Source organism: Hemibagrus wyckioides, linkage group LG23 (assembly GCF_019097595.1).
Source record: "Hemibagrus wyckioides isolate EC202008001 linkage group LG23, SWU_Hwy_1.0, whole genome shotgun sequence".
In the NCBI taxonomy this organism is placed as follows: Eukaryota; Metazoa; Chordata; class Actinopteri; order Siluriformes; family Bagridae; genus Hemibagrus; species Hemibagrus wyckioides.
In genome coordinates, this window is record NC_080732.1 from 3,107,729 (window position 1) to 3,122,876 (window position 15,148).

Sequence of the window (15,148 nt, forward strand, 5' to 3'; positions counted from 1 at the left end):
GAAGTCAACAACCATCTCTTTGGTCTTGTTGACGTTCAGGGAGAGGTTGTTGGCTCTGCACCAGGCTGTTAGATGTTGCACCTCTTCTCTGTATGCCGACTCATCATTCTTGCTGATGAGACCCACCACGGTCGTGTCATCAGCGAACTTGACGATGTGGTCATAATATGAGGTGGTCATAATGTTATGCCAGATCAGTGTAAACGCAACCAAGAGTCACCTCCTTTCACACACAGGCTACTTAGATCCTGTAATCACACTAGCCTTCAAAAGACTCTCATTCTTTAAAGGATGTATTAAATGATCTTGCTTGAAAAAGCTTGTCCAGTTTTATTTACTCCAACAAAAGCCAGCACACATGAGTGCAGAGAGCCAATCAGATTCCATTCATCATTCTGAAGGATATAGCAATAAAAGTGCATCAGAAGACATGTAATTGATTCTCATGTCTATAATAAAGACTACTTTCGAGTCACCACACTGATTTCAGGTACTAACAGTTCTCAACTCACACATTACGACAACAAGAGTTTAAAACATAGTAACGACACAATGAGCACAAGCAAAAACTGATCCACAGACAGACGTGTGTATATAACGGTCTTTATTTGGTCAGCAGATTTATGCCATGAACTCGTAGGGGATGGGCTCCAGGAGCTGGGGCTTGTTGTTCTTGGTGCTGACGAAGTGGGCTGGACGAGGGGCAGCGGGCTATGCAGAAGAAGGGGAGGGGTGGGGGTAAAAAAGAGGAAAAGAAAAGAAAGGTAAACAAAATACATAAAAACATGCAATTGAGCCATCATTGATAGCAATAAATGGATAATGAGATATGTAAGCAACTCAGTGTGGGTGTGTAAAAACTTAGAACTTAACCTGCAGTGTATTAGTGAGTACATTGTACATATAATTAACTGTAGATGGATTTCTAGCCTCTCATCAAGGCAGGCCCGAGTAATCTTTAAAATAAAACTAACTCCATGAGCATGACTTCATCAGCTTGTCTTCTTCAGGTTGAACTCCATTTGGTTGCATACCACACTGTTTGACATCTTATTCTAAACTTTACTCAAGTATTTAAAAGATTTACACAAGTTTAAAACTAGACAGAGGTTGACTTTCACACTACACAAGTGAAATCTCATTTCTGTGCTATTCCAACATCTGCAAATAAATCTTCAAACTCTGTACGTTCTTACGTATCGTCCCTGACAAAAACAATTTGCCCAATAAAAATCACCGAGTGTTTTATCCGAATTCACACAAGGATGAAGCCTGACGTTTATCTATCCTGGATCCAAATGTTGAATCAGGATTAATTAGCATCTCTCTCACCCGATCATAGGGAGGAGAGGGACACAAAATGTGCTGCGTTACCTGGCGCTTGAGCTCCACCCAGGAGTTCTTGGCCTTGGCCTCCAGCTTCCTCTTCTCGTTCTCCTTGATGCGCTGCAGGAAGCTCTCTCTGCTCTTCGAGTGCTTCACGTGCTCGATGCGCACGTTAATTCTCTTGGCCAGGATCTTGCCCCTTGCAGGAAGAAAAAACAGAAAAAAAGTCAATGAGAATGTGGTCACAGGTGAAGTGGTTCAAGTTTGATTGAGGAGAAAGGAATGAATAACTCGATGTGTCCTTATTGACAATCTGGTAGAGACATGAGACAGTCTGGCCAGGGTGCATAAGGAGGATTTCTCTCCCCCACATGAATGACCACACAGGACATAAAGAGGCCCTTGTGGCAAAGTGAAGATGGGGTATGTATGTGACACGACATCTTGCTTGGTGATAAATACTAGAAGCGAAAAATTGTATGGAAAATTTGATTTGATTTTTTTTATTGCTATATTAGATACACAATGATATTTTAGGACACATGGCAAGAAGGGAAAAAAAAGACCAACTCTGCCTTTCATTTCTTTCACCAGCTTGTGCTTTAATTAAACAGTGAACAGTTAACTCCAGCCTAAGTGTGCTAGCTGTTGCGCTGTACTTACTTGACCTGCTTGTTGACGATGATGCCTACAGCATGCTGTGTGACGTTGTACACGCGTCCAGTTTTGCCGTGGTAACACTTATGAGGCATGCCTTTCTGAATGGTTCCTGTACCCTATCAACAACAAACAATTATTAGCAGACATCAGGGTGTGACCTATCTGGGGGTAAAAAAATAAAATCACATTCCTTCTGTCCCTATTAGAAACCCTTTCTAGAGTTCATCAAGGTACAGGAAAACAAGGATGGATGTGTTAGTGTGAGGAATAACAGCATCTAGTGACAAAGGATTTAGAGTAATTAATCATCATCTCTCATTCAAGTCTATATTTAAATCATAACAGAATCTAAATCATCAAAAGCTAGAAATCTATATTTCCAGAAATGTACAAGAACGTGCCACAAATCACAGCCTCAGTAAAATTACTGTTGGCTATTAATTGAATGGCTTGCTTGTGGTCAGTTTGTAATACGTTATAACACCATTAAGACTAATGCTAGTTAATGTTCTTGTGAAATACATGGTACATGTGTTTGGCATGCAGCGCAACTTTCTGCCACTTTTTTTTTTTTTACACATAGATGAAATATTTGCAAGCAGGTGACCATCTGATATTCGATTTAAAGAGACTGAAATAAGAAAATTTTCAGTCTAATGCTACCCTATTTGACAATCTCAATCTCATACACACACACACACACACACGTCACTTTGCTTACCTTGATATCAACGATATCTCCCTTTTTGTAGATGCGCATATAAGTGGACAGAGGAACTGGGCCTGTTGGGGGGGGGAGCATCACTATAAAGACATGTACTGAAATGCAGCTGAATACATCTATCATGTCAATATATGATTTCACTCACCATGCTTGCGGAAGGGCCTGGCAAACATGTACCTGGTTCCCCTCCTCTTGCCTCTTGTGTTCGTCATGATGGCTGATTACTGAATTAAGAGGTAGACATTTTTGTAAGTTTTTAGAGTTACACATTAGTACAGATCATATGTATGAGACTGAATTAGAAAGCCCAGGGCAGACCTGTCATTATGATTATTAACGACTGGGCCCGATAGCTACATAGAAAGCTTATTATAAGACTGATCACTTCCTTTCAGATCTCTTTTCCATCATTAAATCTAATTCCCAATTTGAATGAAACGATATAAAGAACAATCTTGACACAGATCCTGACCCCACAGATCCTGACTCCTGGTTTACTGTTGGCTCTACGCACATGCGAGATCAGACCTGAACTGTGCAGAGCAGATGTGGAAATGCATCAAGTAAACTTATATAAGGAAATCATCTAGCATTTGGAACCTAATCAAGTTGGGAACACTTGAACATTTTTAACCCTGAGCTAAATAACGAGGGGAAACATCACCACCATGGAGCTGTTCATCATAACCCACATGCTCAGCCACGCGAACGCTATACGGCTCCGTTTTTTTTGCTATTTAACTCGTTTTAAAGCACTCAGACTGAACTTTTTCTAAAACATCAACAACCAGAAAAGTCTATTTCATGTTCCTAGGACGTTATAATTCGGTAAACTTGCGCAAAACACCATTTTTAGGAACAATTACGGGACTACATCTTACCCCCGGTTGCTCGCAAGATGGCGGTTAGGGCGGAAAGAGAATGATGGGGTCCTGCGACTCGGCCTTCTAAGGGGAAAAAATAGGCGTCTCTAGTAATCGCCTGAATAAAATGACGTATTATAAATGTGACGCTATGCGGTTGGATTAGACGACCAAACGCTTTTCGGTTTTTTGTTGTTTTTTTTAAACTATTGTCAGTGGCCACAGGCACGTATCTACATGTTAATAAGTCTCTATTATTAAACGCATTTCTATCTAAAATGCCATATAAGTTTGAATACGTAAGATGTAAAGATGAGGATTTGTGTTCGTTTTTGATGAAGCGTACATCTAACAACACCAGGAAACGAAGTGAAACGCGGATGTTTTTCTTAAAAAACATCTTAATCATACAGGTGCTCGGATGAGGTTGATTTAATACCGAGCACTAAGACCCAGTAGCTTGTCCATCATGGCAGAATTCCAAATAGACAACCCAGGCGCTGAATGAGTGCACTACGCTAATAGTTTGTGATGCACTTCCGCGTCCTACGTAGAGCCCTATATATCGAGAAGGAGGGATTTTGGGACACAGCCCGCGGTTAGTCTTTGCGTTCGGTCCTGACTGGGGACTCGTTTTCGCCTCCGCGCGGTGATTGGGTGGAAGATGGCGCTGGCCGAATGGAAATCCTAATGACAGTTTCCAAATTTGTCTCTTTTTGTACCATGGTAAGCGAATTTAATTGAAATCTCTCGTTTCAAGCACGGGCTATACAACACATTTCGCTATCCTTTGCCAGTTTTGTGTAAAGTCGGAGCGATTTGCTGTTTTAGGCTACCAGTTTTTTGCTTGCTTGCAGTTGCGAGCTGTTTTTCCCTGTGCGCCAACTATGGATGTTTCCGTAGGCCTAATAACAAGCTGTTGTAGTAAGCTGAGGTACAATTCGCGTTTTATTGGGCTTTTTGCTGAGAATGTACACATGTGATTTTGTTTTAACCCTGCGACCGCAAAGCGGAGGTCTGCGGTTTCGTGCTATACTAAAGCTGCAGCTTGTAGGTTAGCATGAAACATTCACAAGCCAGCAATGACAAGTGAATAACCGTAAAGCACAACGATGACACAGATCCTGATTTGAAACCCTTACGTTGATTATGTTTAATGTGATGATACGGATGTAGTGCGTATAATTCCCCAGAATCGTATTCTAACAGTAAATAACACTGGAAACTAATGGCGCTGTTGCGGTAATCAGTCTCCACTGCTTGTGTTCAAAGTAATATGGAGATTAGATCTTTTTATGACATAAAAATCACGCAGGAAGGTCACTGCATGTTGTAAATCCCATCATCATCATTTGTCCTGTACTGCTAAGATTTGATGGTTTTTGTCATGAGACTCTAATAATAATAATACGAATAATAATTATTATTATCGTCAGGATAGTAATACATATGTAATAGTGAAAGATGCTTGTAGAGTAGGTGGCACCATCCAAACACACACTGTGGCTGTTTGGGGGGGATCTGACGCCCTTTCTCAAGTCTTTATCACCAAAACCAAGCAAACACAAAATAGTTTGGTCATTTTTATAATTACAGACAGGAAGTAAAATGGAACTAGGAACGTAAAAATATCGTTCCCCACCCATGTCAGAAAGACTCGTAAGTCACATTTTTTTCAACACCCCTACAACGGACTGTACCATTTCTTTACTGTTGACACTTCCTCAAGCCCGACTCATTGACATTAATGCACTCTAAAGAGTAAAGAGAAAGGCTGGCTCATTAACTAAGCAAAACTGTGTGTGTGTGTGTGTGTGTGTGTGAGAGAGAGAGAGAGAGAGAGAGAGAGAGAGAGGAATTTAACTTGTTTATTCTCTTCATAACACACCTGGATTGTTTTATACAGTCACCATTTAGAGGAAAAGTTCATATACATCTGATTTACACACACAAATAAATTGTGAGTTATTATATATACACACGTTTATCTGTCTTAAGTATTTCCCAAGTGCTCCAGAAATTTAAACGAGTCTTTTGTGCCTTTTGTACCCATCCCTTAATTTTATGGACATCGATACAGTATCATATCTTGACAAAATCCAGAAAAACAAAAATTGTATAGAGAGATAGAAAAGTAGCTCAGTATTTTTTTTTTTTTGTGATGACTCTATGCTTGTCTTCTGTTTGTTCAAGTAAATACCCCCTAGAACGATTTTTGCCCCAACCCCGGGGGTGTGTCTTGCTTTTCACTTTTGGCTCTGCGTCTTCTCAGCTTCTCAGCTTGGCAGAGTTCGCCGTGTTTAGTTAAGCTTTGTTCTAACAGTATGTTACTATGCCTGGATATCCAAATAATATTTCTTTCGTTTAGACTCATCAGATGCCCCCTTGTGACTAGCTCATTTAGTTCCCGAAGCTACTTTCTGTTCCGGTTGGGGTGTGGTGAACCTCAGACAAACTTTATTCTGTTGTGTAAGTCAGTCAAGCATTTCAGCACACCATCACACTGACTCCCTGTTTAACAGCATCACTGCCATTAAGAATCCAGCCCCACATCTCCAGCCGTGCAAAAATGAAAGATCTGTTTAGAAAATATAGATTTCTCATTTATTTTCAGAGGCTGATTTCCTTTCCATTATTTTGTTTATTTCATCTTGTATATCTATTATACATCTATTATATATTGTATAAGAGTCCGAACGCCCGAACTGACCCACATGGGGAAAACAAGAACGAGGGTTAAGGTTAAGGAAAAGTGCAGCATCAAGCAAAAAAAGAAAAGATAAAAAAGAAGAAGTGGAACAGCTTTTAAAAGTCTAGTCTTCGGATGCGGAAAAGTCGTTACTGTCGGGTTTGTTTCTCATTAAGTGCTTTCACACAGCGCGTACGGTTTAGTCCGCAAATGACCGCAAATGGAGTCACAAATTACTTCCGCCGAATAAGCTTTCAAATACAGCATAACACCAAATGCTTGTGGACTTCTGACCATCACTGTCCATATGTGGTTCTTCCCCAAACTGTTGCCACAAACATGGAAGCATACAATCGTATAGAATGTCTCTGAGGCTCAGACCTGTTCCAGCATGACAATGCTCCTGTGCACAAAGCACAGAGCTCCCTGAAGACACTTTGTGTTAAGTTTGGTGCAAAAGATCACGAGTTTTGCTGTTTAAGCCCTGACCTCAACCCCACTGACCACCTTCAGATTTGTCATGTCCGAGAACATCAGAGTGTTGTGATGATTCCAGGTGAATTTTAGTCTGGTTGAAGTGCAGCGATGGTACGATTCTTGACTTGCCGTAAAGGAATCAGACCTTACCAGGGTTTTAGGAGTTGTTGGTGAGTAAATGCGAGCTGCTAAAGTTTGTCAAAACACAGAGCATCAGATGCGATGTGGAGAGCTGAACCATCACGCAAACAGGAAATAAACCCTGACTGATAGTTTATAGAATTATCTAATCATTTATTTAGTGCCGGATTTATCTTCCCCATGCTCCGGCCTCGTCGTTCCTCCTCAATCTGTCTGCTTTAACTTTTGTTTAATTTTATATAGTGTCAAACCAAATTATCAAACAATGCTCAGACTTTCTTTTCTTTCCGTCTGAGCGGATCGAGGAGATCCAAAACGTTTCACATGCGGCTCTGTCCACACCTAAACGTCCTGGCATTGTTATAACACGGTAATAACACAGTTATTCTTTTGTGCTGCGGCTTCTTGTGCACACAAACGTGGTGTTTTGTGTCACCGAAAACGACACTTTTCTTTCCCGGAAATGCGCAGAAATGTAAATAAACGGATATAAATAAATATAAATAAATCTGTTTTCTCTATTTTCATATGAATAGGGGGAAAAAGAAGTTTCGGTTTTGGAAAATATGCTGTGTATGGGTGTTAGTTGTGGTGAGACCAAGCTGGTGTCTGTACCACTTCACACACACACACACACACACACACACACACACACATTCTCTCTCTTATTCTTACTTCTGATGATTTATTACCACACACAACTTCAGACTGTATCAGATTCTAATACCTCGCCAGAATCAGTATTAAAAATCCGATTTCTTTGGGCTTCGTTTTCTCCTTTCGCACTTTTCCTGCTACATTTCTGTATGGTGTGTTAGACCAGAGTTTTACCCGTCTGTCTATTTAAAGAACAAGTCCACTTACCTGTCTCTCTTGTTGTCTCGCCTCCCTTTATAAGTGATGGCGAGTGTGTTTACATGTACAGAATAATCAGGTTTTGGCAATAAATTACATTTAAACACACACACACATGCACTCATTTGAAACCCTAATCAGATTTGTGTTACTAACATGGCTGTGAGAAGTAAAGCTCAGGTTCATTCCAGCTTTAATTAGTCGAGTAAAGTGAGTAATTTATCGACTGAGTAGTAAATAAACCCTGTATGCTTGAGTTTTTGACTTGCCGTGTATAATGTACTGATTCCTGAGTCGTGATGTTTTAGAGTTGCTTTTATAAAAACACGTTTCTTTTCTTTGGATCAGAACAGAATCATATAACCCCCCCGGTTGTCAGCACAACCTGCCAGTGTGTTTGTGTCTGATGTGTTTTGACAGCTCATCAGTCTAATATGCCACGGCACACACGTGAGTCTGAGAGCAAGTAACTAAAGCAGAACCTCTGCATACGAATCTAATTCGAGTTCTTAAGGCGAACGTTTGTATTGCGGAACGAATTCTGTCATAAGAAATAAAGTAAATTCTACATGGTAATCTGTTCCAGCCGCCCAAAAATATTAACAGTATGACCGATACGAAGTGTATGTAAACTGTATGGCTGCTTACAAAGAACTGACCCAAGCCAAGATTTCCATGTCAAGGCTCCTCACAGGAAGTCATGCCACAAAGCTTGGGCTAAAAATAGAACAGACCACCCACGCCATCAATCTGTTCACAAAAACAGTTCGCCAGCTTTCACCGACTGAAAAAAATAAAATTTGTAAACTCGCTTTGTTCCGCTTTTGTTCAGTTTATTCAAACTTCTTGCAAAATTCTTAAGGCGAAAATTCAAAAGGGAGGGCCGAAGTGCATCAATGAGCCTTGGACACCCATGACCCTGTCACCGGTTCACCACTGTTCCTTCCTTGGACCACTTTTGATAGATACTGACCACTGCAGACCGGGAACACCTCCACAAGAGCTGCAGTTTTGGAGATGCTCTGATCCAGTGGTCTAACCATCACAATTTGGCCCTTGCTCAAATCCAAACTCACTCAAATTCTTACGCTTGTCCATTTTTCCTGCTTCTAACACATCAACTTTGAGGACAAAATGTTGACTTGCTGCCTAATATATCCCACCCACTAACAGGTGCCATGATGAGGAGAATTATTCACTTCACCCGGCACTGGTCATAATGTTGTGCTTGATCAGTGTATAACTGCTGGAAACCCGGTGAAATTGTCATGCTGTGTATGTTTATATTGCAGGGCGCCAATGCCTCTGCTTTGGAGAAAGAAATTGGCTCGGAGCAGTTCCCTGTCAATGAGCACTACTTCGGACTGGTTAACGTAAGCACACTTACCCCTGTCTTTTTAGCACCGCTTCCGATCACATGTTCAAGTCTGACTCGAGTGTCCCGTTTTCACTCCACAGTTCGGGAACACCTGCTACTGCAACTCGGTGCTCCAGGCTCTGTATTTCTGCCGGCCGTTTCGGGAGAAGATCCTGGCCTACAGGAGTCAGCCACGGCGCAAAGAGAACCTGCTCACCTGCCTGGCCGACTTGTTCCACAGCATCGCCAACCAGAAGAGGAAGGTCGGAGTCATCCCTCCAAAGAAGTTTATCACACGGCTGCGCAAAGAGAACGGTGAGGGGAATGAGTCTGTAAAAAAAAAAAATAATAATAATAATAATATCAGTGACTATTGTAAGTGTAAAGAAGGAATATATCCCAAAGATGAAAACAATTCCATAAAACACACACCCCATCTCTTAACAGACCAAATCATTCAGTGAATCGTTTTCGAATTTGTGAATCATTTGTCATTAATCTGACTCACCGTCTCTGCAGAGCTCTTTGATAACTACATGCAGCAGGATGCACACGAGTTCCTCAACTACCTGCTGAACACTATAGCCGACCTGCTGCAGGAGGAGAAGAAGCAGGACAAGCAGAATGGCAAACTGGCCAACGGCACACTCGATTCACAGAAGAGCAACAGCACTCCTCCGTCCACCACATGGGTACACGAGATCTTCCAGGGCACGCTGACCAACGAGACGCGCTGCCTCACCTGCGAGACGGTAATGCACCCAGGATTAGCTGAGAAGCGCACTGTATGAGTAGACGCTGGGCTTATACGCCCACTTTTAAAGCCTAATGAGTCTGATATTAGTGATTATTATTAGTAGTATTAGAGATTTTTGTATCTAATATTTCCGTTTCTGCAGATAAGCAGCAAGGATGAGGACTTCTTGGATTTGTCTGTGGACGTTGAGCAGAACACTTCGATCACACACTGCCTCAGGTGTGTATCTGTTTTCGTCAGAGAGAGAGAGAGAGTTTCCATTTAAGCAATTTAATTTTTTTGTGTGTTTTGTTTTTGGTCCAGGGGCTTCAGCAATACAGAGACCCTGTGTAGTGAATATAAATACTACTGTGAGGAATGTAGGAGTAAACAGGAGGCACACAAAAGGTAATAAATTGGTCTGACCGCTCTGTCAGATTTTGTCTTGCTCAGCACACGCGTTTAGTCTCGGTGTGTTTACAGTAAATGTGTGCCGTGTGTCGCAGGATGAGGGTGAAGAAGCTGCCCATGATTTTAGCCCTGCACCTGAAGAGATTTAAATACATGGAGCAGCTCCAGCGCTACACTAAGCTAAGCTACCGCGTGGTCTTCCCTTTGGAGCTCCGCCTCTTCAACACATCCGGAGACGCGACCAATCCCGAAAGGCTTTACGACCTCGTCGCCGTGGTAGTGCATTGTGGGAGGTTGGTTTTTAGCAAACTGGACATTTTGTGACCGATATGTTTGATTATTTTCCTTCAGTAATTTTTATTATAGAATTTATATCCGTGCTTATTATCGTATTGCTCTCAACTTGACAGTGGGCCCAACCGTGGACACTACATCGCTATCGTCAAGAGTCACGACTTCTGGCTGCTTTTCGATGATGACATCGTAGAGGTAATTAAACACGTTCACAACAGCAGTGGCTCGAACCGTTCAAACCAGCATGCTACAATCATCATCTTCTTCTTCTTCTTTTTAAGCAATTCAGCTCATGAAGCTGCTTTACAGCAATACAGATTTAGATTTCGGTTTCTGTAATCAGGAAACCAGATGTTACAGTGGTGAAGAGAAACATGAGGAAGAAAGCTTTAACTCAGAAGGGACCCCACTGGATAGTGTGATTAGGAATTCTTGCTCTTACAATCCCTCCAGGAATTTGTGGTGGTGGTGTTTTTTATCGTAGAAATGAAGAGAACTCTGTCATATTCTGAGGAGTTTGTAATTTTCCGCAGACTTTCTGCAGATTTGGGTGGAGATGTGTCGTGTGAAATCACAACACGCATTCAGCCAAAGCTGTCCATCAGTCACTTGTATCAAACATGAGTACAGATCTTAAAAGAAGTCATTACATATGGTGGAATCTCACCAATTCAAGTAGATTTTCTATTCTGAAAAATAACTGCAGGAAAAATCAAATGTTTTTGGATGCAACTCTACTTATTACACCGTATACTGTACTGTATAGTCGGACAGTAAGTGCATTATGGATGGGGAAGTGAATCTTACTGCCTCGACTCGTACTTTAGTCATCGACACCAGACTCACCTGAGCCACCGACCGTCTCTGTGTCTTCTGTTCATTCTTTATTTTACTTCGTAATGTCTCTGTACACATTGCATGAGAGGACATAGATGAAGAAGCTCCTCGTTTATTGTGCAGTAAATATGAACTTTTAGCAGATAGGAACTAAAGTTAATCAGAATGTCGGCTCAGACATGCTACAGGATCATAGGGGGATGTGGGAGCTCAGTGTTTAAGGCGTTGGACTGCTGATCATCGGAGGGCTGGGAGTTCACATCCCAGGTCCACCAAGCTGCCACTGCTGGGCCCCTGAGCTTGGGCCCTGTACACTATTATCCCTCAGCTGTAAAAGTTTGATAAATGTAAATTTTAGTGGTTGAAATCATGGCACCATGTCATGCATGTACACAATAAGCGACTGTTGGCTTGTTCCTTTGTGGCAGCATGTTGTAGGTTCTAAGGTTTTTGTGTTTCCCTGACAGAAAATCGACGCCCAGGCGATCGAGGAGTTCTACGGACTTACCTCGGAAATCTCCAAGAACTCCGAGTCGGGCTACATTCTGTTCTACCAGTCCAGAGACTGAGAATGTTCAGCACAGTGGCCCCTCGCGGAACCCTGCGGAACGTGCCGGCCTGCGTTTCCGAGTCCTGCTGCGTTCCCACCCCGAGCAGGCTGGATCAGATCACGCTGAACCTCACACCCTCCCCTCCCCACCCCGACCCTTGACCCCAGCATCCCCCCCTCCGTTTGCGGCAGTCCGGAATGTGACGCAATTACAGCATTGTGTGTACGTCGTGAGAATGTTTAATCGCACTGGCTGAAATGTGTTAAATGTCCCCGGCTCTGTGATACCGACAGTCCTGACATGCTGCAACCTTTATAAGCCTGGGTTTCTGACCAAAGGCTTGTGCATGGGAAAACAGGGGGCGTGTCCTGAACAGAGGGGAGGGGCTATCAACTGAACATACGGGGCTATTTGTGGGTTTGTGTATTTCTACCTTGTACATAGTGGTATTTGTATAAATATTATGAAATTATAATAATATTAATTACTGATATAGGTGAAAAAAGATTGAAACATTGAAAATATGTATAACACTATGGTGCACTTTTGATACAGTTTTGTAGGTGTTTGGCAGGTTTGTGTGAGGGTTTGCTTGAGACGGCCTGTTGTGAAATAATTTTCTGTTTTAAAGAAAAAGAAATAAAGTGTATAGATCGAGATGTAGATGAAGATCAATGTGAGCGTTTTATTGGATTCCATTTAACCCGGTGAGATCAGTCCTAACGAAAAAAATGTCAAATTTACACTATTAGTAAAACGTCGGGTGTCGGACGTCGGCTTCTTTGGTTTTGCACTGAAGCTACTGTGTTCTTGTTGCTAATGATAATGATGAGGTCACGAATTCGCTTAACCCGTCTGTGAATACGAACAAAACGTCACTGTGGCTGGGACGTGGTAATAAAGCAGCCGTCTTATTTTACATTTTTTATTTGATTATTTTTTTAGTGAAGTTTGGTATCACTCCGCCTCCTAAAAAAAAAAGAGTCCAGGAGGTTACGCCTAATAATAATAATAATAATAATAATAATAATATAGTTCTTCTTTGAGCTTGTAGAAATATCTATGAGAAAGATTTAAGGTATCACTCGAGTGCAAAACACCAAAGACAAAATAAAGAAAGAGTAGACATTACTGTGTTTCATGGCTGTCCCTTCATTATCACTAAAACACAGAAATGAAATCAGTATCTTCCTTTCTCAGTGTGTAAATGTCTAGATGGCTTTTGAAACTTGTTTTAATGTTTGTCGTTCACGTACATTACGTTTTGAAAAAGACTGTCCATTTATTTGTATCTTGTCCTTCGGGGAGCTACAGTGCAAAACTAAAGAACTTCAGACACCAAACATGTCAAAGCTGATTTACTGCATTTGGAATAAAAATGTTTGAAAATGTGCAAAAAAAATTTTTCACTGAGCCATCATTTCTGGGCGTTGTTGCTAATCTGAGCTGGATCGCAGCCTGGTTTTAAATCAAATGTAATTTCCACCTCCTCACTAGCTGCCTGCGTCAGCGGATCCATCATGAGCTCTGTCGTGTGTGTGTGTGTGTGTGTGTGTGTGTGTGTGTGTTTGAACGACACCTTGGCTTGTCGTGTGATGACTCATCCATTCTCGACAGAGGCCTCTCAGCAATCACTTAAAGCCTGGAATGGCTCAAGTGCTCGTTAGATGCTTGATCAATTTGCCTTCAGTGAGTTCAGAGTAATGTGGAGCATTGTGATGCTGAATAAAGTCAGGTCTGATTTGTAAAGATGCGTAAACGAGACACCTGTTTAAACTGGGATTAATCTCTCCGCGGTCAGAAATCAGTTAGGCTACAAGCTAAACTACTGTGGCATTACAGAGCTCCTTCCTCCAAAGTAAGAATTTGGACAGGAATATAATCCCAGAGGTACTACAGTAGTAATTCATTTACTTCGCGCTCATATGTAAAACTAATCCCGTCTGAATAGAGTTCATCAGGTGCCATAGGGATATTTTATTTCCAAAGATATGTGACAAATGTTACAGCTGACCCCGCTTTCCCCTACATTCATGACCCACCACCTGGCCACCAGGCAGAAAAGTGAAGATCTGCAGGTCTTTGAAGGGTTACAGAGGTTTGAGGAAAAAGCAGGAAAAACTACAGGACGATTGGAGGGGAGATTGGATGACACAGATCAGCGTGCCGTTAATAGCACATTCTCAGAATAGACAGTCGCAGGGGAGCGGCGAAGTGAGCAACTTTTAAAGAAAAGGCGATCTGTTTCAACGCTTCAGCAAAAAACACCCACTCAGAACTGACACCAGGAAAGCTAATTGCTGTTGTTGAGCCAAAAAAAACAATGATCACAGCAAAAAAAAAAAAGGATGATATTGAAGTAATTTTGTGATTTCTACTACAATCACTATAATTAAACCAATATAATATCTCTAGAGATTGTATTACTGTTGCATATGTGAATCCATTTAACATTGAATGACTGGATTTTCTCCATTCAGTGCAAATTAGGTGCAATATACACCAATCAGGCATAACATACTGAGCACTGACCGGTGACGTGAATAACACTGATGATCTCCTCATCATGGCACCTGTTAGTGGGTTGGATATTTGAGTGAGTTTGACGAAGGGCCAAATTGTGATGGCTAGACCACTGGATCAGAGCATCTCCAAAACTGCAGCTCTTGTGGAGGTGTTCCCGGTCTGCAGTGGTCAGTATCTATCAAAAGTGGTCCAAGGAAGGAACAGTGGTGAACCGGCGACAGGGTCATGGGCGTCCAAGGCTCATTGATGCACATGGGGAGCGAAGGCTGGCCCGTGTGATCCGATCCAACAGACGATTGCTAAAGAAGTTAATGCTGGTTCTGATAGAAAGGTGTCAGAATACACAGTGCAGGACGGGTCAGGGCTGTTTTGGCAGGAAAAAGGGGACCAACACAATATTAGGCAGGTGGTCATAATGTTATGCCTGGTCGGTGTAGTAAGGCAACAAACAAAGGTTCTCACAGATCATTAAACGTGTATAGAGACATTAGGAAGAAAATAAGGTTTGGAAGGAATTAGCAGAAATACTATTTGTCTAAGCGTACATACATATGGTAAATAAAACTTGCTTTAATAATCTCCCAGTGAAGCTAGTTAGAAGCCTAGCATGTGAAATGTGAATCAAACTCAAACAAACAAAAAGTGATGTGTACATCTCATATAGTTGTCTGATAGATAGAAATTTTGGTTACTACAGTTTA

At 41.7% G+C, this 15,148-nt stretch overlaps 2 protein-coding genes across 2 annotated transcripts; one reads left to right on the forward strand and one right to left on the reverse strand.

Annotated features, from left to right (window-relative positions):
• Positions 1–587: 587 nt before the first annotated feature.
• Positions 588–3,672, reverse strand: rpl21 (ribosomal protein L21). The gene is made up of 6 exons (XM_058376224.1): positions 3,592–3,672; positions 2,856–2,934; positions 2,708–2,769; positions 1,990–2,102; positions 1,375–1,525; positions 588–711 (listed from the first exon to the last, which is right to left on the reverse strand). The coding sequence occupies exons 2-6, from the start codon at positions 2,920–2,922 to the stop codon at positions 622–624; spliced, it is 483 nt and encodes a 160-aa protein (XP_058232207.1). The 5' UTR covers positions 2,923–2,934; positions 3,592–3,672; the 3' UTR covers positions 588–621.
• Positions 3,673–4,139: 467 nt separating this feature from the next.
• usp12a (ubiquitin specific peptidase 12a) lies at positions 4,140–13,323 on the forward strand. The gene is made up of 9 exons (XM_058376222.1): positions 4,140–4,299; positions 9,028–9,108; positions 9,194–9,407; positions 9,612–9,844; positions 9,992–10,068; positions 10,153–10,236; positions 10,335–10,532; positions 10,650–10,728; positions 11,838–13,323. Exons 1-9 carry the CDS (start codon positions 4,252–4,254, stop codon positions 11,937–11,939), a joined length of 1,116 nt encoding a protein of 371 aa, XP_058232205.1. The 5' UTR covers positions 4,140–4,251; the 3' UTR covers positions 11,940–13,323.
• Positions 13,324–15,148: the final 1,825 nt, after the last annotated feature.